Source organism: Mustela putorius, unplaced genomic scaffold (genome assembly GCF_011764305.1).
Source record: "Mustela putorius furo isolate JIRA1106 unplaced genomic scaffold, ASM1176430v1.1 tig00003845_pilon_pilon_pilon, whole genome shotgun sequence".
Lineage (NCBI taxonomy): Eukaryota > Metazoa > Chordata > Mammalia > Carnivora > Mustelidae > Mustela > Mustela putorius.
Window position 1 is genome coordinate 94,813,407 of NW_025421998.1, and position 23,079 is coordinate 94,836,485.

The 23,079-nt window shown below is 43.8% G+C and overlaps 1 long non-coding RNA gene and 1 gene segment (V, D, J or C); one reads left to right on the plus strand and one right to left on the minus strand.

Moving 5' to 3' along the window:
* Positions 1–247: 247 nt before the first annotated feature.
* Positions 248–1,162, plus strand: LOC101682998. The segment is given in 2 exon segments: positions 248–746; positions 845–1,162. Coding segments are annotated over 2 exon segments (372 nt in total).
* A 2,013-nt stretch (positions 1,163–3,175) lies between these two features.
* Positions 3,176–6,351, minus strand: LOC106004556. The gene is made up of 3 exons (XR_001177582.2): positions 6,186–6,351; positions 5,273–5,354; positions 3,176–3,538 (listed from the first exon to the last, which is right to left on the minus strand). It is a non-coding gene; the product is annotated as an uncharacterized LOC106004556 (long non-coding RNA).
* Between the last annotated feature and the right edge of the window lie 16,728 nt (positions 6,352–23,079).

A 23,079-nucleotide genomic window follows, 5' to 3' on the forward strand; every position in this document is an offset into this window, starting at 1 on the left:
CTTCCTTCATGAACACGTGCAAAGGGTGAGCTAGACATAGCTGCGCGTCCAATCACCCAGAGCTGGGCCCCCGCAGAATCCTGAGCCCAAACCTGTACCTGGCCTGCTTGGGCCACTTGAGGGCGCTGTGGCTCCACTGAGCGGGCCACTGACAGCAGCGTCTGGGAGAGGGAGGGTTAAGAAGAGGCTTGCCTTGGTCCAGGCAGCAAGGAGATTGCTGATCAATCAGAGTCAGTGCTGACACCTGAAGGGCCGATCACAGTCTTCTCACATTAACTGATGCTCAGGTGTGTTTGCCACAACAGGGAGCTACGAATTCCACCTTTCTTGGTGTGAAGGCCTCTCTTGGAGCCTACATTGGTGCAGAGTCTGATGAGGCTTCCGTGGGGCAGCCTGAATAACCCAAGTCAGGTGCAGAGAAAGGAGCAGAGAGGAAAACAGAGAAGCTGTGGGGGAGGGCCACCCAGCACAGCGCAGCCCGCCCCAGCCGCCCGGGAGGCAGCTGGCCAGGATGGAGGGGGACCTGCTGCAGCTGAGCCTGCCCGGAGGGTGCAGGGTGCAGGATGGCTGCAGGAGCCGACCAGGACAGTGACATCAGAATGGTGACGTCACAGGCAAGCCCTCTGAACAGAGCCAAGGGAAGAAGACCAGAGCCCTGAGTCAGAAGATGCGCCGTCCTGTGCTGCCTGGCTCTGCCAGGGGCACCCAGCTGCTCTGCTGGGTGTCCCTCTGTCTCCTGGGGGCAGGTGAGTCCTAGCTCAGGTGGGACGTCACTTGAACTGCTGCTGGAATCTCAAATTCCTTCCTAGACCAGGTCATCAGCAGCTATCTCCTCCCTCTACAGGTCCGGCAGGTGCCGAAGTCATCCAGACGCCCAGACACCTAATCCAAGGCAGTGGGGGGACGGCCGTGCTGACATGCCAACCTGTCTCTGGGCACAACAGTGTGCGATGGTACCAGCAGACCCTGGGGCAGGGCCCCAAGTTCCTCATTGAGTATTTTGCACAGGCCCCGAGAGACAAAGGAGACATGCCAGAACGGTTCTCAGCTCAACAGTTCAGTAACTACAGCTCCCAGCTAAACCTGAGCTTGCTGGAGCCAGGAGACTCCGCCCTGTATCTCTGTGCCAGCAGCTAGACACAGCCCTACAGTGTGACCGGCTTTCTGTACTCAAACTTTCCTGTCCCAGCTGAGGGTGTAAGAGGGAGAGGGAAGGGGACCTCAGCCAAGTTCCAGGGATGCTTCTAGGTTTTTTCCTAACACTCTGTCTTGCGGAGCTCAGTCAGAGCACTCCTGAACATTGGGGGCCCAGATTCACCGAATATTCTCGAAATTCCTGGCAAATGGCAGGAGCTCCTGCACTGTGCTAGGGTGCCGGCATGCAGGATGTATTTTAATGCAAGATAGACGTGAGTATGCCCATTTCACAGATGAGGAAGCTCTCAGTATGCCACATTATAGATACGAAATGGTATCTCATGGACTTTCAAAAATTTTCCTTTTTAAAGTCTCAGAGGCAGGAGTCAAATCTAGGGCACTAGGTCTCTGAAATCAACATTTCCCTAAAATTTTACGGCGTTTCACCAATTAGATATAGCAGACCACTGCGTCTTCCATCTCGGGACCGGCAGAGCTGTGGTGGGCAGGTCGCACATCATGGGGTGGGGTTACCACAGCTATTGCCTGCCCACTTCTAGAACCAGCTTCAAGCCAGAGAATATGTGTCTGTCCCACCAGGTTCCATTAGGGTGGGGCCAGGTATCCTCCAATACAGGAGCTAAGGGACCAGGGTCTTTCCAGTCTCTCAGAGGATTCAGCCAAGGAAACAGGAGCCCTCTGGGAATCTCAAGGAAATGGGAGTTAATACAGGAACTAGTGCTTCTAAACCATTGGACATTCTGGAGGAGGGAGGGTCTGAGGAGGCTGCAGCTCTCTCTTACTTCTAGCACTTTCCATCGGAAAAGCTGAAATTGCTGGGGTGCCTAGGTGGCTCAGGGGGTTAAGCCTCTGCCTTTGGCTCAGGTCATGATCCAGGGTCCCGGGATCGAACCCCGCATCGGGCTCTCTGCTTGGCAGGGAGTCTGTTTCCCCTTCTCTCTCTGCCTGCCTCTCTGCCTACTTGTGATCTCTCTCTGTGTCAAATAAATAAATAATCTTAAAAAAAGAGAAGAAAAGCTGAAATTGCTACTTCTGGCCAGGCCAGTAACTGCAGAAAACAGCAGAGAGCCCACAGCTAGTAAATGTGTGGCATAACCATTTTCAGGTGGCAGGTATAAGCTTATTAGCGAACATACAGAGTTTTAATTCTATTCCTTTTCTGTGAACTTATAGAAAATTCCCTTATGTATTGCTCATTTTCCTGGCGCTATATACTTAAGCACACTATTTCGATTAATTTTCTCCAGCCCCAGGTGGGCTAGAACAGCTTATCCACACTGCAAGTGAGAGGGCCAGTTGTTACAATGTAAGGGAGTGGCTGGGGAGGCACAGCTCACAGATATCAGACTGGAGCTCAGACCTAGGCCACGCCAACCTAACTGCTACCCCCATAATGCATTTGGGGAGAGGGAGACATCTTCACAATTGGAACACTGACCAAAAGCGCCTTCCAGAAATGCTGGCCCTGACACAGTCGTTTGCACAGGGAGGTGACCCGCTGAAGGAGACTTCCGAGATTTCATCTGTTTGTGCTCTGACCTGCCTTGGACTAGTGACCTGGAAAAATATTTGGCTGGGTTTTTCCACTTGTAAACTGAGGTCAATAATATGTGTCTTGCAGAGATTTTATGCAAGAAAAATAAAGCAAATTGCCTAACACAAGGAATCTTTAGTTCCCTTGTAACTCCAATAAATCTCTGGTCTAGCACAATTTTTTTACTGGGGGCAATTCTGGGATCAAAGGCAGGCACGGATTACTTGGGCCTGACTCACCTGTGTGCCAGACACGAAGTCATCTGAAATGTAAATACAGTCATCTGATAATGTATTATGTGAGATTAACTGCAAGCAGTTGCCTCTTATGGGAATGAGAAAATGAGACCTGTGACAGCACTCTCTGTTTGATATGAAGTCTGATATGCAAGAAGGTGTGGTGCTTCCAGAACATTGTGGTTTTGGTGTGGTTGGTGATCACACAAAAGATCTGATAAAGGAAAAGTACAGTTTTATTCAAAAGAGTCCTTCATGGTGGAGCTCTAGGACCTTCCGTCCTGCCTCTGATTGCACCCTCCAGTGCTGTGGATGCTATGTTCCTGCAAGTCTGCCTCCAGCGTGCCCCATATGCATGCCCGGATGCCCAGGCTTTCTGCCCCAGGGCCGTCTGTGACATCACAGGGCTAGCTGCAGGCGTGCTAATGCTCCCGGCAGGACAGGAGCCAAGAGAGGAAACCTCCAGTGTCTGCATTCAGGGGGACAATTCGAGGAGGCGTTTCATGGGCTTCTCAGAAGGTCCCAGTAGAGTCCATCTCCTGATGCCTCGACATATCTTCAATATTGCTTCTTCATCCTGGTTCTCTTCTTCCCGGTTTCAGCCTCCCTGCTGATAGCAAGAAGGCCATTGGAAGACCCTTCCCTTAAGAAGAGACCACCTTTTTTTTTTTTTTTTCATTTATATCTCCATCCAACTTCCCAAAGTCTTATAATAACATATATGAATAAATCTTTTCCCAGTTCATTTTGGTTTATTTTGAATTCCCAGCAGGCTCACATGGGTCCCTGCTCCCTTAATGTTCCAAACCTATTTGTAATGGAACAGATTAGGGTTATGTTTACAGGAGTAGAGTCTGCCTGGGTTTTCCTCAATAATGCAATAATCACTTACTGAATACATGTGCAGAGCAGATCCAGGTTTTATGGAGCCTAAACCTTATAAATTTTACGGTGCTCTTTGAAAAAGACATAGAAAAATTTTTTCTTTAAGTCTTGGAAAGGTCCTACGTGAATGAGAAGGGCTTGAAGTTATTCTTCATTGACTTTATGAAGTTCACTATGTTTAAGAAGTGTTCACTATGTGTAAGAAGTGTTCCAGGTGTTTGGGAAACATCAGTGCAAAAAAAGCAAAACAAAACAAAACAAAAAATAAAGCTTCAAGATGAGGTCTATCTTTCTAGCAAATTTTGTGACAAATTTGTGACTCAATAATTAATTTAAAAATAAATTTATAGAGAAATATTCCTGGTAAATGCTTATCTCTAAAAAAATAAAAATTAAGCATCCTTGAGGATACTGGTCCTTTGGGTAGATCATACTTCATTATGAGAACAATCCTCAGACCTTTGAGATCCCATATACCCTACCCCAAAGAATATGAGTCCTTGCTGAAAAGCTCCCCCCTGTTTTTGCATCAACCCAGCCATGGGAAGTAGACTTCTTTGCTATGTGATTCTTAGTCTTTTGGAACTGAGTGAATCCTGGGAATAAGGGGAGAGTCCTTCCTGGGTTTGCCTAGGCCCCTGGGTTCACACAAGCCTTTTTGTGCGGCACTCCTTGTGTCTGATTTCTGATTCCGTGTCCTTTCTCACTGTTGTGTGATTGTAGGAATTACCCATGAAGAGTATGTCAAGAATGCAGGCACCGAAATAGAGAAGCCTCACACTGAGATATGACCTATATAGGAAATAACAATGTGTACCGATATTGATGAGCTGTAAGTTTGACACCAGAGCAAATGTATGGTTCAATCAATATTCACCCATCTGGTGGGTGCAAGACCTTCCGAATGGAGACAAAACAACTCCTTGTGGCCCTGGGGTCCTCAGACATGTGAACCTGTGGATGAATTTCTCATCTATGTCGCTAATGAGCTTCCTCTTTTCTCGTGGAAAGCGGAGTCATAGAACAAATGTGGCCTGGTGTCTGTAACCTCGTCTGAAGCAAAGGGAACGATCTGACTCATGGGAGCATGAAGACCTGAGTGCAGATGGCAGGGCTCCCATCACTCAGGGCATTGTGAGGCAACATAAAATAATTCTTCAAATTCCAATGACCTTGACCTTGAGACTTTGAAAACTTTCTGGACATGGTTATTTTAAACAAGAAAATCACTATGGGCTGAACATCCAATTATCCAGAGTTAAGGCAAAGAGAAAAACTAAAAAGTATTTGGAGGCAAATTTTGAACAGAAAAGTCACCAAAGAACCAGGACCATCATAATATTTCTTAGTCTACAAAAATACTATGAAAAAATTGTAACAGTATGCAAATAAAGAATTTTATCATAATTCATAGAGGAACAGGTTTTCTTGATACAAGGTAGAAGAGAAGTATATTTACCTATAAGTGTTCTTCAGAAAGCAAACTAACAAGTTCTCCCCCTTCTGAGACACTCAACTTTGTATATATTAATGATTTGCTCCTGTGGGGAAGGGGTGTGGCAGGTTAGCTCTGCAGCTCAAGCATTCGTCAAGGAGAGTGATGTCACTGAGTGACTGGGTGCCCAAGTTCTATTTCCCCAAAACAAAACTAGAAGACATAAGATTCTGCCCTTCCCCGGACATGGTCACCAGGCTCTTCTGTGTGGCTCTTTGTCTCCTGTGGGTAGGTAAGTGCAGGCGGGCTTCCTTCCCTGGAATTCCCAAGACCACAACACAAACCTTCCTCCCAAGATGACAACATTAGTCTCTGTCACTCTCTGTTACAGGACACATGGATGCTGGGATCACCCAGAGTCCAAGAAACGAGATCGCGAGGACAGGAAAGAGGGTGACTTCTGAGATGTCACCAGACAGAGAACTATGACTATATGTACTGGTATCGACAAGACCTGGGACATGGACTGAGGCTGATATATTATTCCATCAATACTGGCAGCACTCAGAGAGGAGAAGTCTCCGATGGGTACAATATCTCCAGACCAAATACAAAGGAGTTCCACCTCATACTGCCTTCTGTTACCTCCTCCCAGATATCCGTGTACTTCTGTGCCAACAGTTACCCCACAGCGCTGCACAGCTGCCTCCTCTTTGCACACAAATGTAGTTGGACTGATCACCCTGAACTGAGCCCCAAGAAGGCCCTGCCTCCAGAGGAGTCACTGCTCTTGCCAGCATGAGAGCCTTAGGACAGTTGGCAATACAACACTTGGGGTTGAAGTCCATCTCTATGCCAGTCTCAACCCTGACTGGACATCACCCCAACATCCTTAGCCTGCCAGTTCTCTCTTCTGCTGGTCTCTCTTTCCACTCACAGAAAGGAAAATGCATCTTTAGTTGAGATACATGAAGAGTCCCTTGGTAATCTCAAAGCCCCCACATTCTTCTACTGCATCTGGGTTTCGGTGACTCCTTTAATCCTTTCCATGGCCTCTTCTACTCTTCACCTTGCAAGTCATAGACCTTCACTTGCATGGTCTCTACTCCCGGCTGCCTTTCTTCTATGAGGCAATAATACTGCAAGGTCCTGTAATGTTTGCACCTGTCCACCCCCCTGTCTCTCCACCATCACCCTGCACAGCCTGCCCAGCTCTCCCTGTCCCAGCCACAGTCACACACATTCAGTTATTGCCTTGTATAACCCATGTTCTTTTCCTCCTTTGGAATCTTTTTTTTACAGGCTATTTCTTCACTAAACATATGCCCCTCCCTCTTACTTCTGGAACTCTACTTCATCCCTCATATGAAAATCTATTTCAGGACCACTTTTAATTGTGAAAAGTAAAACTTAAATTTTACTAGAAGAAATTAAGAGAACTATTCTTAGACGTTTATTTGAGGAAGGATTCTTTTTTTTTTTTTTTTTTTTTAAGTGGAGACCCAGAAGAACACAAACCACAAAGAAAACTATAATTTCGGTTGCATGAAACTCTTCTATATCAAAACACATCATAAAAGTGAAAAGGTAAGCCACAGACTGGGAAAAGACATGAGGGGTGCAAAGCCGTGATGAAGATTTGGTGTGAAACACACCATTCCTGCTCACCAAATCCCCATGGCTGCTCCGCGGTTCCCAGCCTCCCTTGCGGACCTATGACCCAAGTTCTGCACAATGGGAAGTGTGTAAAAATGATCTAAGTCAATTCCAAGCCTTGCCTTTTAGAATATCCTATGGCACCATGTTGGGGGTCCCCAAGTATACACCCACATTTGGAGATTCACTGAAAGGATTCCTGGGAGACACATCTAAATGTAGTCAGAGCCAAGAGGTGTCAGTGACCCAGTAATTAATTCTTCAGTGGCGGATCACAAGGGGAAAAGGCACAGGTGGAGTCTGAAGGAATCCACAGGCAGATGACCTTATGCTCTCCTCCTCCTTGGAGGGGTCACACACAGCTCACATTCCCCCAGCGACCAAATGGCAGCAACATGAGTATGGTGTTTCTGTCACAGGAGCCTCTTAGCGACTTAATGGCCAAGTTTTTATTGGGGGCTTTTCATATGGGCACCCACTGCCCACCACATACTAAAAATGTAGTCTCCCAGAAGGGAATCTGGTGTTCAGCATAAACTATGCGTTTGCATGAACAGTCTAGGCAAAGTGAACCATCCTGCTTAGTTGGGAGAAGTTGGTATCGGCACAGATAACTTTACCAGCCAAGTCCCCAGATGGTAGCCAGTGGCCCATCTTGCAAGCAGTCTTTCTGAGCACAACATTCTCAGGCTGTGTTAACTGCTTTCTGTGCATATACCTTTTAACTCTCTTTCCTGTGCTGTGATAAACCGGGCATGCACAAGCTATAAATTGCTAAATTAGAATATGGGATCAGCCTGACTCACTGGATGGTAATTTGGTGGACAACCACTGAAGAAAACTGTTCATGCCACAGTATGCTCTGGGGTCCTGAGAATAGACCTCTATAGAGTTAAACTCCTGAGATTTTAGGATCTGTTTGGTATTCTGTAGCATAGCGGACATTGTCTAATGGTATCCAGAAGGAATAAAGAATTCTTATTACTTAATAAGAAAGAACACCCAATAAAAATAGCAATACTTAATCTAGGTAATTCACGTGAGAGTAAACACGAATTACCACTAGTTATGTGGATAGATTCTCAGCCTTACTTAGAATCGAAGTATTGTATACCGAAATAAGTTATGACTTCAAAATTACTAGGCTGAAACATTTTCACCTCTCCTATCATAAGGTTTTAGTAAGGTCTAATCTAGTTTTTGTCTGTACGAATTTGCCACGTAGAAACACCATATTCTTCCTTTTGTGTCTGGCTCTTTTTTTTTTTTTTTTCACTAAACATAAGACTTTCAAAGTCCATTCATATTGGGACGCCTGGGTGGCTCAGTTGGTTAAGCAGCTGCCTTCGGCTCAGGTCATGATCCCAGCGTCCTGGGATCGAGTCCCACATTGGGCTCCTTGCACAGCGGGGAGCCTGCTTCTCCCTCTGCCTCTGCCTGCCATTCTGTCTGCCTGTGCTTGCTCTCTCCCCCAATCTCTCTCTGATTAAAAAAAAAAAAAAAAAAAAAAAAAGTCCATTCATGTTGTAGCCTGGATCAGAACTTCATTCCTTGTTATGGCCAAATAATATTCCATCGTATAGGCAGATTGCATTTGTATATCCATTCATCAGTCAATGGACATCTGGAGTATTTCCACCTTTTGGCTCTTGTGAATAATTCTGCAATGAACATTGGCCTACAAGTATCTGTTTGAGTTCCTGTTTTCTCTTCTTTGGGGCATATACCTAGAGGAGGAATTGCTGGGTCATATGGTAGTTCTATGTTTAACTTTTTGAGGAACTGTCAAGCTGTTTTTCTCAGGAGCTGCACTGTTTTACATCCTCATCTGCAATGGAGAAGGGTTCCGATTTCCCTACATCCTCACCAACACTTGCTTTTCTCCTCTTTTTCTCCGTTCCCCTGCTCCCCCCTCCTCCTCCTCCCTCTCCAGTCATCCTAGTTAACCAGGAAGTAGAACCTCACTGTCATTTTGATTTGCATTTCCCTAATGACTAGTGGTGGTAAGTATCTTCTCAGGTGCTTATTGGCCATTTATAAATCTTCTTTGGAAGAATATTGTCTTTTTTGTCTGGTTGTCTTTCAGAGTTTCTCTCTGTCTTTATATTTAATCCTGTTACTGTGATAAGGCTCAGTGAGATTGAGGATGAAGTTTGCTTGGGAGATTTGTGGCTGGTAATGTCTTCAGTGCATGTTGTACTTCTGAAACATTTGTAATGTACTATAGAAGACACAAATGAGTAATTCACTGATACTATGGGGTACAAGGAGTCCTAGTAAGAGAAGAGAGGTATAATAATAATTTTTAAAAAGAAAAGATGAGAAAGGAATCTGTTCTGATTTGTATTGAAGGTATCAATATGATCTTATGATTTTAAAGATGATATAGTTCCTAATTCTATCCATGGAAGGGTCTAGGAAGCAATTCAAAAGCCAACTAGTTTTATTTTCCTTATAAGGTGTGCTTCCAGTACCAACGAGCAAATCCATTGCAGAGTATTTGATTTCTAAAGGTTATTTATTCCTCTATAGAAGGAACAGGGCAGAAATTGCTTCTTCCAGATCCGGGGCAGAGAAAATACTAGGAGCATCATCTACACATCCTCTATAAGATATTTAACTTATAATAATGCAAGAATTATGATTATGGGCCATTTAACCAGTCACCTGGCCTGACCTCTTCAAAAAATCAAAGTCATGAGAACCATTATAGATAAGTTGATGACAGAGATGCCTATTTTAAAAGTGACTGACAACCAAAGAGACCTGACAACCAAGTTGATCAACTACGAGCTTTGATTTTGTCCCAGAGAAAAAGTCGAAATCTATAAAGGACACTTTTAGGACAGCTGGAGGAAGCTGAATCTGAAATATATATTAGATAATAATATTGTTTTGATTGGAATGCTGACATTTGTGATTATGTAGGAGAATGTCCTTTTTTAAGGAGAGATCAACTGAATTATCAAGGATAAAATGTTTCTGAAGTTAAAGGTAAAATGTATACGAAGAGATAAAGCAAATGTTACAAAATGTCAGCAATTGGGGGACAGATGTACAATTTGTTATTCTGTCCCATTTACTATTCTTTCAGCTTTCCCATAAGTGAAAAGTGGAAGGAAAAAGCTTAAGATCCCATAATGTTGACATTATTTCAGTGTGATGGTGGTATTTACTGTATTCATTTTAATCTCTGAGATATTCTATAGTTACCATGAGATATATGAAGAAGAGAAGATCTCTTGCAGCCCTATAGTATATTTTCCCCACAGGACACAGGCTAAGATTGAAAAGATGTTTCAAAAGACAAGACAGTTCAGAGTTTGAAGACAAAACAGCTCTGTATTTCTGAGATGAGCACAAAATTTAAGTAGCAGTGAATGCCAAGAGACCTTTCAGTAAATGTATAGGAAAATTTTCTCTGTATCAAGAGAGTTGGAACATCCTGAAGGTTAGTAAAAAACTCACAAAGTGGTAAATTGATTTGACTATAAACAGAGGAAAACAAGTGTGTCCCCAAGTTTTGGTTGAGCAGCATACATCTGCCTCGTGAGAAGACAAGAGCATCAGATGAAGCTGGAAAGATCTACCCTCACAAACTCTGTCCCTCACAAACTCTGTCCCTCACAAACTCTGTCCCTTACAAGCTCTATCCCTCACTAGCAGTGTCCCTCATGAAAACTGTCCCTCACTAGCAGTGTCCCTCATGAACACTGTCCGTCACAAGCACTGCCCCACCCTAAACACTGTCCTTCATGAGCACTGTGCTTATGAGCTCTGTCCAATACTAGCCTGTTTTTTTTTAATCCTCAATTCACTGATGATTCTAAATTCTTTTTTTTTTAAGATTTTATTTATTTATTTGACAGAGAGAGATCACAAGTAGGCAGAGAGACAGGCAGAGAGAGAGAGAGAAGAGGAAGCAGGTTCCCTGTGGAGCAGACAGCCTGATGTGGGGCTCGATCCCAGGACTCTGGGATCATGACCTGAGCTTTAACCCACTGAGCCACCCAGGTGCCCCTCAATTCACTGATGATTCTAATGAGGTGGTGTAGAAGTTACATGAGGCTCCCCGAGCCATGGATGAAGGGCTTCAGCCCAGTGACGCTGAACATTGGCCATCAGAATGCACAAGTGTTGAGGGGAGAAGCAGATGCTTTTCAAGTGGTGCTTAGTGCTGCCTGAGAAATTAAGGAAAGAAAAATATAGCTTCATCCAAAAGCTAGCTGGTTTGCAGATGGGAGTAGCCAGTGGCGTATGAGGTGTTTAAATAGACACCTTACTTCCTTCATCGGTACAGGTGTCTTCTACTCAGCAATGAAACCTGAACAGTAATAAATCACTGAGTAATAAATCATTACCAGGGTCAGGAGCCAGCCAGAATACTCAGAAACCCATGCAAATGGAGAATAGCTGCCTTGGGAGAGCATCAAAGAAGCTTTAGATATGCTCCTACGCCCCAAATCCACCCCAATCTAGTTGTGTGTCTCAGACACTGTATAGGTTGATATAAGGGGAACGTAGGACAAGAGAGTAGATAATTCCAGACCTTGTCTAGGCTTGTCTTAAGTTGCTGGCAGTTACACTGCAAGTATCTTTGACAAAGGTCAGATTTTCCAGAGCTCCAGCCTCCCCTCTTTGAGCAGCAAAATGCCTCACTTGGACCCTGATATGGCTTTTGTCATGGTCATAGATTTCATCAGCTGGGCTGCCCAGGAGGCAGGTGAGGTCTTTCCTGGAACTGGCAAGCCTCCATTTCAGGCACATTGTCTATATCCTGATAGGCCCTTCAGCACCTCCCCAGTCTCCAACCACATGAATGTTCTTGTCACTCAGCAGCTTTAACCCCTGGTCATGGGTCAGAATAAGTAGTGACATCTTGGTATGAAGAAACTTTCCATGTTGGAGTTATTAACTGGTGCCAACATAAGTTGGGCTCAGACCAACAGCTTTTTTACTCAATGAGAGAAAAATTTATGAGGGAAACAGATGCTTCTGGTAATTCTCCATCTCTGGGTCTTCACTTGATAACCCTGACAGGTAAGCCCTAAGTTTTTGAGACTCAGCCCGAATATATCTGAGCACGTGGCTATACTGTTCCCACCTCTCTGGTCACAGGTTTTCTCATTTTGCTCCTTCGTGCCAAGTAGCAGGACATCCTGCAATCCTCAAGCCCTTCCTAGCTCACCAGGGAAGACCAGGGAAAGAAGTGTATTTGTAACGAATGTGGCTCCATTGAAAAGAAGAAGAAAGAAGAGAGGGAGAGGGAGAAGGAGAAGGAAGAAGAAGAAAAGAAGAAGGAGGAAGAGAACAATGAGGAGGAGGAGGGGGAAGAATGGGGAGGGGGAGGTGAGGGAGGGGGAGGTGAGGGAGGGGGAGGTGAGGGAGGTGAGGGAGGGGAGGGAGGAGGAGGAGGAGGAGGAGGAGGAGGAGAGGAATTCAGTTGTAAGTTAAGCTGGAAGGTTGTTGTTTTTTTGTAAGATTCCAGAAGTTCTGTTCTATTTTATATTTATTGTTATTGTATCCACTCTGGTATTTTCAGGAATTAGAGAGTTTTCCAGCTTCCCGGGATAAAATTCAAGATACTGCATTGATGAAAGAGATGTACAGGGAGTCCCATGAGGAAGACCTTGGTACCTAAAGCAACGTGGAGATTGGGGCCAGCGAGGAGGACACTGGGCTTTGACCTTCAGATGGGATAAAAGCTCCCACCTTCATCTGCACTCAGGGTACCTTTATCCCTTTACCTTTGAGTGAGTCACTTGGTTCCATGTGCTTCCAGGATAACGCGAGCAATTTCCCTAGCCTTTGGCCTGTCTAAGCTCACGTGACAGAAAGGATGAAGAGCCTGGTGCAAGAAAACTATCCAGAGAGAAGAATGATTCCAGAAAATGCAAAGAGGTTATGATGTTATAGTTCACATGCGAGTTGTGTTTGATACATCCCGGTGGAAACATCCGGCAGAATTGGAAGGTGGTGGGAAATGTAGAGATTGGTCAATCCCGTTGCTTGGCCCCTGGAACAGAGTGTGAAGACACTCGGACGGACGTGTACACAGTCTACAGATATGACAAATAACCTTCTAGATGGGGTATAGTTTAGAACACTTGGTTTCTAAGTCTGTGGCCATTTGTGGAATCAGTCTTGTCACAACAGGAGCTGCTTCCTGGGGACAAAGGGACGCCATCCTCCTCTGCTCATGTTCACAAGGACCCTGACCTGGTAAACCTCCCATTCCTGTCCTGACCCTTCCCTGGGCATAGGCCTCCTGCACTGAGTTGCTTTCTGTCTTCTGAGAGGATGGTTGACTCCTTAGAACACTAAGATCTCTCTGCACTTTATCTCTCCAGTGATTAGTCCATTTTTTTTTTTTTCCATTTTCAAATTCTGACTCCTCACAGACCTCGTAGAAGGTGGAGTCACTCAGTTTCCTGCACATAAGATCACAGAAAAAAACAGGCCGTGGCTTTGTGGTGTGATCCTATTTCTGTCCACAGAATCCTTCACTAGTACGGACAGATCTCGGACAGGGCCTGGAGCTTCTGATTCCGTTTGAGAACGAGGCCACATCAGATATTCACAGCTGGCTCAGAACCGATCTTCTGCAGAGAGACCCAAAGGAGCAGACGCTACTCTCAAGGTCTAGCCTGCTGAGTTGGGGATTCGGTTTTGTATTTCTGTGCCAGCAAGTAGCCTAGCCACAATATCACAGAGGCACCTCCTTTCTGCACACAAAACATTATGATTCTCCTTTCTATTCAGCTCACAGAACCTCTAAATGGAGGCCTTACCTTGTCCCTCATCATGCGAAGGCTAGAAGTGGGTTTGCAGAGATAAGCTGTGATTCATATAAAGGGGAGCCAGGGGTTATATCTGGAAACATGAGGACCAAAAATGTTATTTGAAAATAATTATGACTCAGGGTTTAGAAGCACTTTGTGATGATAATTCAAGGATCCCACACCGGCAGTGACTAGTCACACACTCAGGTCCCAGGGGCCAGCGGTGGCTGTTCCCCTATAAAATATGCAATCACAAAACATGTACAAAAAACTTTAATAATACAGACAGTGGTTCTTCAAGAGTAGCTAACAGCAGGCTCTCCCTCTGTGGTTCTTAACTCCGTCTAAATGATTCAACTGCTCTCCAGCTTCTCCTCTGCTTGTAGGAAGTTTTCTGCGTCAAAGTCTCAACACCATATGTGCTTGGGGAACATTTTTTCTGTTCTCCTGATGTTGTTAATGATGATGGTGATGATAATTTCAGCTGTTTTATTCAGCCCCTTTCCAACTTCAAAAGAATACACACTATGGATATCCTGGCATCCTGTCCCAAATCTTAGCTCAAAATGAATTCTTCCTCCAGAGCGATCTAACTCTTCAGAGTAAGGCACACAGTTCAGCCCTGCACCCCAGGCTTAAGCCCGAGTTCAGAGTCTTTGAGGGCATCTCCAGCAGGCTGCCTTAGCACATCAAAATAGCTCCCCTTGGCATTAAATATTCCTCAGTAAGTACTTCCAGAACAACCAGTTGCCCCCAATCCACTTATGACCTCCGATTAACTCTCCAATTAACACCCTTTGTGTTGAGATCTGTATCTTTCACTATACATTCTATCAGATTCTCTAAGATAATACTGGCCACTATTCTGAACCATTGGTTAGAACCGTTTAGAAAGCAGCCTACCAAGATTTTCCAGAAAACACTGTCACTGCCCCTCAGCCTCTGTGGCTTTACTTCTTTCTTTATCCAACCAAGAGGCAAGTCGTAATTTATGTCCATGTCTATTTATCTGGTGCATAGCTTCTCAACCGCTCTGCCCGTATCTTCATCCAGTTTGTCTGACAACCTTAGTCATTGATGAATGCAACTACCCACCATCTCTGTGCCAGAATTTTTACTTGGTTCTTTTTTCAACCTGCTGATATATATATATATATCTCCAGTAAATGAACATACTATGTTATATTAGTTTCCGGTGTACAATGCAGTGATTCAACAGTTTTACACATTACTCAGTGCCCATCATGATACATGTCACCTGTTTGCCCCTCCCCACCCACCTCCCTTCTGGTGACCACCAGTTTGTTCTCTATATTCGAGACTCTGGGTTTTTTTTTTTTTTTTTTGGTCTCTTTTTCTTGGTTCATTTACTATATTTTATATTACTCTTAGCCTAATAACATTTTCCAAGATTGTCTTTTATCTCTTCATAGAGAGGAAATACAGTTGTTTCCGAGTCTGTCTGAACATTTTCATATCTGACATCTTAGTGGGGCTATTTTTGTCCATTTTCTTTTCCTGCTCCTTCTCAGTCATGATGTTCATATTTTCATGGTGTTTGTATTTTTCCTTATGAAACTGATTATCTTTAGCTTTGTGCCAGACACTAGATTTGTAGGAATAAATTTTTGCTAGGATGGATGGATTTTCCTCCAGAGAGAATTTCATTTTGCTTCTGCCAAATATATGGGGGTATAAACAAGCTTGGGCTACCTGAATCAGAATTCAAGGCTTGAGGTGGCCTGGAGCAGATTTATCTCTAGCTCATCTTTACTTTGAATCTCCTACTTTCAATCTCCTAATGTACATTTGGTACATTCTGGACTTCAGTTTTGTCCCCCTGGTGGTGAGTCAGCCTCATGAGCTCTGAGTTAGGATAGGCAAATGCCCCTAAAGGCAAAGATGTCCTCTCCAGTCACTCACTTCCTCCAAGAGTCCAACCTTGTGTCTCCCACTATGTTTTGGGGGCATTAATTGAGATTTTTGATGTTGTTATTTTTACCCAACTATTTGGGGAAAAACAGAAGGATTGAATTGAGTGCTCTTATTTTTAATTCCAGGGACTGAGGTCAAGGAATTTTATTTGGAATTTTAAATCAAAATTCATTAATGGTAGATTCTTAGTCTATAATTTCTTTGTATTTAACTTAAATGGCATAGAGATGTTATGCTTAAACTTTAATTTCAACTGGAAAAATTTTTTTAAATGTAAAGGATATTTATAATCAAATTGAGATATTTGGCTTTTGTCATTTTATTACTGCAGTATTTATTATTGGAGTATTATTGGAGTACTTTTGTGTTCTTTTTTACTTTTATCCCATAACCTCTGGCATGTCATTGGACCATGTGGCAGGATGGGAAATAGATTAAGAAGTGAATATTTCGGCTTGAGCAGGGAGCACAGAATGGACTTAGAATTCATTTAATTGCTGCACTGTCATGGCACATTTGAGCTGGTTTTTCATGAGTACACCCAAGGAGCAGTGCTTGGAATTGGGAGAATAACAAACAAGTGAGTCCATCTTCTCCTCTTAAACCCAGTCTCCTGAGACATCATTTTATTCCACATTTCTTATTTTGGGAGACTTCCCTAAAGTCATACTGCTGTTCTTTTTTTTTTCTTAAGGTTTTATTTATTTATTTGTGTGTGTGTGTGAGAGAGAGAGAGAACAAGCAGAGGGGCTGGACAGAAGGAGAGGGAGAAGCAGGGCTTGATCGCAGGACCCAGGGATCATGACCTGGGCTGAAGGCAGACACTTAACAAACTGAACCACCCAGGTGGCCCAGTAATATTCCTGTTCTAATCTTTCAATTCCTTATCAGCTTTTCTCTTTGGGAAGGGAAATAAGTGATCTCATTTAGTTTCTTCATCTTTCTCTAGTCTCCTTGTTCCTTCCTTCTGATACCTAGGGAAGAGGTCGATTCCTTGGTGTTTTCTCAACACACACTAAGATTCATGGAGAACTTTCTTTTTCATTCAAGGTAGCCTGCAGTTTGGAGGAGAGAGAAAATGGGTTAAATTTCGACTCAGTATAGTGTCAACCAACCTATTGGGATTCCCATCTGAACCCCATTATTTACCAATATCAAAAAGGACATTATCATGTCCACCTGTCTAGCTCCAATGTCTGACTCTCTGTTCCATCTTAGGCCACAACGAGATAATATTAGCTTTTGACCCTCTAATATTAACCAATCACACACCCATACCCTTTGTACTCAATGAAACTAAGCACAGCTCCCCTTCTGTCTGGACAAGAGAGCACATTAGTCCTGTTTCTTCCCATTGGCCACAAAGAGGCACTGTGGCCTCGCTGTCATCTAGAGTCCAGAGGGACTGAACAAGCAACTTGGAAGGAGAGGGTTTAAGGGTTAAACCCTGGGGCTGGGTTTAGATTCAGGGAGCTGTAGCTGCCTTGAATGATGACTGAGAATGAAGGAATTAAAGACCAAGACTTCTTCCTCTATTTTGTGGAGACGTTTTTGCTCTGAACCAGATTCTGAATGGCAGGTATGTTCGTAGTGGTTTGCTGAAGGTGTGGGAGCTCACAGAGCTGGGGCTGGTGAGGCTTGCACGTTCTGAGCGAGGGAAAGCTGAGTGTCAGAGAAATCTTATCCAGCCTGACCCAAACCAGTCCCAGCCAGCCCACCTGCTCTGTGCTTCCACAGAGGGTAAAGCAAGGAGACCTGCAGATGTTACTTTGGACCACATCAGAGTGACTCTGGCCCCAGGGAGCTGGCAATCACAGGGACACCACCCATAAATCTACTTTCCAAGCAGGGACAGGGGTGGACCAGAACAACAGAATTTCTCCCCAAAGTCTTCTGTTCTCACCAGGAAGATGCCACAACATACTTTTGCTTCGCCATTTGCTCCAGACCCCCATGTGCTCCCAGAAGCAATGATGTCTGGGGATAAGAGATAAGAAGCTTTGGGGGCGCCTGGGTGGCTCAGTCCGTTAAGCGTCTGCCTTTGGCTCAGGTCATGATCCCAGGGTCCTGGGATGGAGCCCACATTGGGCTCCCTGCTTAGCAGAGGGTCTGCTTCTCCCTCTGCCTCTACCCCTCCCCACTTCTATTCTCTCTTGTTCACTCTCTCTCTTTCAAATAAATAAATAAACGCAATCTTTAAAGAGAGAGAGAGAAGGTTTTGCTTGGACTTCCTTTGTCCGGATTTCAAGTTCTTTCTATGTGACTGTGTCTCTCTCCCACAACCTTAGCTTGTATCCAGCTACTGCCTCTTCTGCCCGAGTCCCATGGATACTGTAATTTATTAAATGCCTATTGCTGCTCTAACAAATTACCACACGTTTTGTGGCTTAGAAGAATTCAGGTCCTACAGTTTTGAAAGTCAGAAGTCCAAAACGGATCTACTTGGGTTAAACAACGTGTTAGCAGGGTTCTAGAGGCTCGAGGGTCACTGTGTCCCTAGTGTCTTCCAAGCCCATGATGACTGGTCAAGTCCGTTCTTAGGCTGTATCACTCTTGACTCTGACTCGTCTTCTTCCTTCTTCCACATATTGGGACCCTTTTGATTATACTGTCCCACATGAAAATTCCTGTATGCATTCTCTATATTAAGCTCCACTGATCAGCAGCCTTAATTCCATTTGGAACTTTCATTCCTCCTTGTTATGTAATGTAACACACCCACAATTCCAGGGATGAGACATGGACATCTTGGGGGGCATCATTCTGTCTACCACACCTAAGTACATAGTAACAAGGAAGGAACAAACAAGACCTTTTTGGAAATAGAATAATGACCAGAGATTTATACTCTGGACCCACTAGAAACCAATAGACCCCACAAGGGAAGCAGGTACCTCAGGTAACATAATCCAGTCTGAAAAATATCTGCTCTTTAAAATTAGCATGTGGAGGCGCCTGGGTGGCTCAGTCGGTTAAGTGGCTACCTTTGACTCAGGTCATGATCCTGGGGTCCTGGGATCAAACCCCACATCGGGATCCTTGTTCTGTGGGGAGCCTGCTTCTCTCTCTCCCTCTGCCTCCTACGGCTCTCTCTATCTCTCACTATCTCTCTCTGTGTGTCAAATAAATAAATAAATCTTAAAAAATAAAATTAAATAAAATTAAACTAGTATGTGTCGGGGTACATGGGTGGCTCAGTTAAGTATCTGCCTTCAGCTCAGGTCATGATCCCAGGGTCCTGGAATCGAGACCCAAGTCTGGCTCCCTGCTCAGCAGGCAGTCTGTTTCTCCCACTCCTTCTGCCCCTCCCTGCTCATGCTTGCTTGCTCTCTCTCTCTCTCTCTCTCGTGCTCTTTCTCTCAAATAAATAAATGAAATCTTTTTTAAAAATTAAAAAATAATGAAATTAACATGTGGTCCTCAGGTTCAGAGGACTCAGCAGTGTCTCTATGCTAACCACAAAATACGAACTTGAGCTGGTCCTTCTTCTTGACTAACTTAACTGATCAACTCAAAAAATAGGTTTCTCTCTGCTCTCCGTAACCTCTACCATGAGTGGAAGTGCATTTCTGGCATCAGACCCCTTTTAGAGGGAAAGACTCAGTGTTATTGATTTAAAAACAATGAACTTTTGTAGGAGTAAGAATAATATTTAAATCAACTCTAGATAATTTTATTTGCAAATCTTCAAGAATGAGAAAATCCCCCACTTACTTCATGTTGAGAATTGAGAAGTGTAGGAGATTCTGTCATATGGGCTTTGAGAATTTAATGAAGCTCAGAGATAAGTAAACTTTGAGAGGTTTTTCACTGCAAGTAAGGGTTTTTGAATTCAATCAGTTCTCAGGGCATCAGTTCGGCCCCTGGAGCCCTAACAGTGCTGTTGGTGTTCTTGTTTTCCCTGGAGAGGTCAGAGCTCCTAACTAACCGATGGTTGGTTTTTGACCATGTGTATAGGACCAGGAGCATTTAGCCACCAGTAAGGGGAGTATGAGAGCTTGTAGAGAAGCTAGCTTGAAGGGAAACATGAAGTTATCTATAAATACTTGGGAATTTAGGTTCAAATGGAATTTAGTTGGCTGACTCTGGTTGTATAAATTTGAATCTCAGGGCAATTGTAATTGGGTTTAGTTGTGCCTGATTCATCTCTCAGAGATGCAGCCACCTCCCAGAGAGCTCCTGAGTTGGGGGTTGGTGGCTTATTTAGTGATGTCACTGACAGACACATCTCCTGGAGATAGAGTGTCCCTGATCTCACAACTCTGCTCATGCTCACAAGGGCCCTGGTCTGGGCTGTTCCACATCTGCCTTCACCCCGGAATGGGCACCCTGGCCCTCTGTCTCTTAGGGGTCCTTTGTTTCCTATGGGTAGGTGAGTCCCCAGAATTTGTAACTTTCTCATTCTGGGTTTCCCTGTTGTGACTCCAATATTTTTCTTATCGTCCCCACATTCTGTCCCCTCCACAGAGTTTACAGATGCTGGAGTCATCCAGACACCCAGGCACAAGGTGACAAAGATGGGACAAGAAGTGACCCTGAAATGCCAGCCTATTTCTGGTCATGAAGGCCTCTTCTGGTACAGTCAGACCTCAGTGCAGGGACGGAAGCTGCTGATCTCCTTCAACAATGAAGCTCCTATAGATGATTCGGGGATGCCCAAGGAATGGTTCTCAGCAGAGATATCTAACAAATCATTATCCACCCTGAAGATCAAGTCCACAGAACCCGGGGACTCAGCCTCGTACCTGTGTGCCAGCAGTATAGACACAGAACTGCATAGTCACCCTCTCCCTGTACAGAAACCCTCAAGCTTCCCGTTCTGCCTCAAACCCCCAGTTGTCCTGAGTAAAGGTCTTTCCTGCTCCTTTGCCAAGAGAAATGAGTGGGTTTGGGAGCCTGACAAGGACAGAAAATGATAAGGTATCAACATAGAAAATTTCCTCATAGAGGAAAAAACTTAGGAAATGGATTTCAGGGTTTCCTTTCAAGCTGTGAGCTCAGAACTTATCCCGGGTCATATAGACTTTAATGACCTGCCCTGTAGATTTTCCTGCCTTCTGCATTTGCCACCCGCACCTGTATGGTAGGTGCTCCTGATAACCGATGTCCTCAGACTCCTCTGTCCTCTTCATTCTCTTCTAACACTAGGTATTAACAGAATTTCCCACCACACATTTTCCTGATTATAACAGAAGGCTCTTCACTGTGATTCTGGGCATCCCTTTCTAATATTAATGTAACTTAACATTGATGGGGGGCCTTTTCATTACATTGAAAGAACATCTCAGATACATGTAAAGCGAACAGTTTAGTCCATGAGCTCCAAGCTAACACTTCTGGAATCTTGGGGTTTGGCAGCCTCTGTCCTGCCTGAGGACAGACAGCAGAGACCAGTGACAGCCGAGGGCTGTGTGACACTCAGTGCTGATGGGTCCTCTTCAGCTGCCCACTCTAGGACAATAAATACGGGCTCCACACTGAATATCTACACGTGTGCAGACCTACACACACTTACTTTGCGCTCCTTCTTCCTGATCCTATGTCTTGAACCTGTGTTTTTCTTCTGATTTGTTCTAGACACTTCCATTCCATTCTGCAATCCATTCTGAACGGTCATAATTCCTCTCTTCTATGGTCTTATTTAAGGTACTGATCCCTTCTCAGTGCTTACTGGAGCATCTCTGGCAACTGGTGCAGAGATGCCTGAATTCTGACTGCCCAAGGAGATTCAGGTTCAGTGAGTTCTGCCATACCCCCAAATTATTATTTATCCCACTTTTTGCCACTCCGGGGTCCTGACTTTCAAGAGGGAATTGGCGAAAAACCAGATTCAGTTTCTGTTCTGCTTACACTGAGGCAGAACCTACTTCCATGTCTGGTTTCAGTGTGTTCTTTGTCCTTCTGGCTCTTCCCTGCCATTTCCAGACCCTTTTCCTTGCCTGATCTAAAACCTGGCTTCTTGACACATATGATGTCAGAATATGTCCCTTCAGAGTTGCACTTAATTCTTCCTTTCCCTACACTTCTCCCCACCACAAATCCTGCCATCAGTCTTGGTGATGTAATCATCACATAGACGGTTTATACATTTATTAAATATGTCACCATGGCACAATTACTTCATCTCTCTTCTTTTCAATTTTCTCATCTTTAAGGCGGGAATAATCATTACAAGTGCCTCGTGGTACTTTTTTAGAGATAAATTAATCCATGGAAAGTACATAAAAGCTTTTAACACATATAGCCGTGTATTTTGACTGTGGTTGTGGGTAAACCCATATGCAAACAAAAGTGTAAAAGCAAAAGCAGGAGATAGATTTGCTGACCCCAAAATTATGCTCATATATCACAGAGGGAAAGACCAAAAGGGGGTGGTAAAGAGGAGCTTAACTTTATTTTTCATAATTTGTCTCTATTTAAATAATCAAAAAGTAAGTGTCCAAATGTTGCAATGTGTTCAATATTAATGATCAGAGCTATATCTCATTAGGAGTTGAACAGACCATGGTTTCTGTGGTTCCTGCTTACGTATCAAATCTTATGAACTGTTGAGTATTTCTGAGTCATACCCAAGTGTGGTCATTGGATTTTACTGAGACTAATTCACCACCTATCCTTGGTTATTCATGGACACATAATTACAAATTCAACAATAGTCCTTTCTGAAAAGTGTAATGCAGAGATCTACTTGGCTTCATGTGTAGAAAGGACATGTCTTTTTAATCTTCCATGTAGATTATTTGAATTATGTATCTACAACATCCAACAGATTTATTTGTGTTTAGGAATAGACCTCTTCTTATCCCTATGCTTCAATTAAAGTGCAGAATATGTATTTTGGATGACTCGACCGTAGGCATGGGCTCTTCATTATACAGAGAGCTATAAAATGGCAGCTACTCCTGTCTGGTTATTTTTTGACATCCTGGTTGATGACAACCTTCCTATTTACTGTTAAGAGATTAAAAATACGAGGTCAAATCTAATACTGAGTCTTTCAGACAGTGAGAATATACCTATTGAAAAAGTCTCATTATGTGGCTTGTCATAGGAGAATTTATATTTCTAAGACTCTTCTTTAAAGTCAGAAAGTGTGAACTATCAGTAATTGGTGAACTCCCAGACAGAAATAATTTATTGTGTATGATACCAAGCATAAACTGGCCAGACCCTCTCTCTTGAAGAAAAAGTAATTAGGAGGACTCTCAGGGAAAAATATATTAGATCACGTATACACAAAGACCCCAAATCAATCAACATAATTATTACAAAAGCTTAGAGGACAAATGAAAGAGCTCTTGTGATTGGAACAAAGTGTCACAGTGAGTTTCAGGGGCTAAGAGCATGGATGAAACATTACATGCTGCCCTTCCTCTTTGCCATCATGATAAGAAAAAAGGAAAACTATTCAGAGTGGAAAGTTCTTATATGGTTTTTACTATATATTCAGCATCCTGT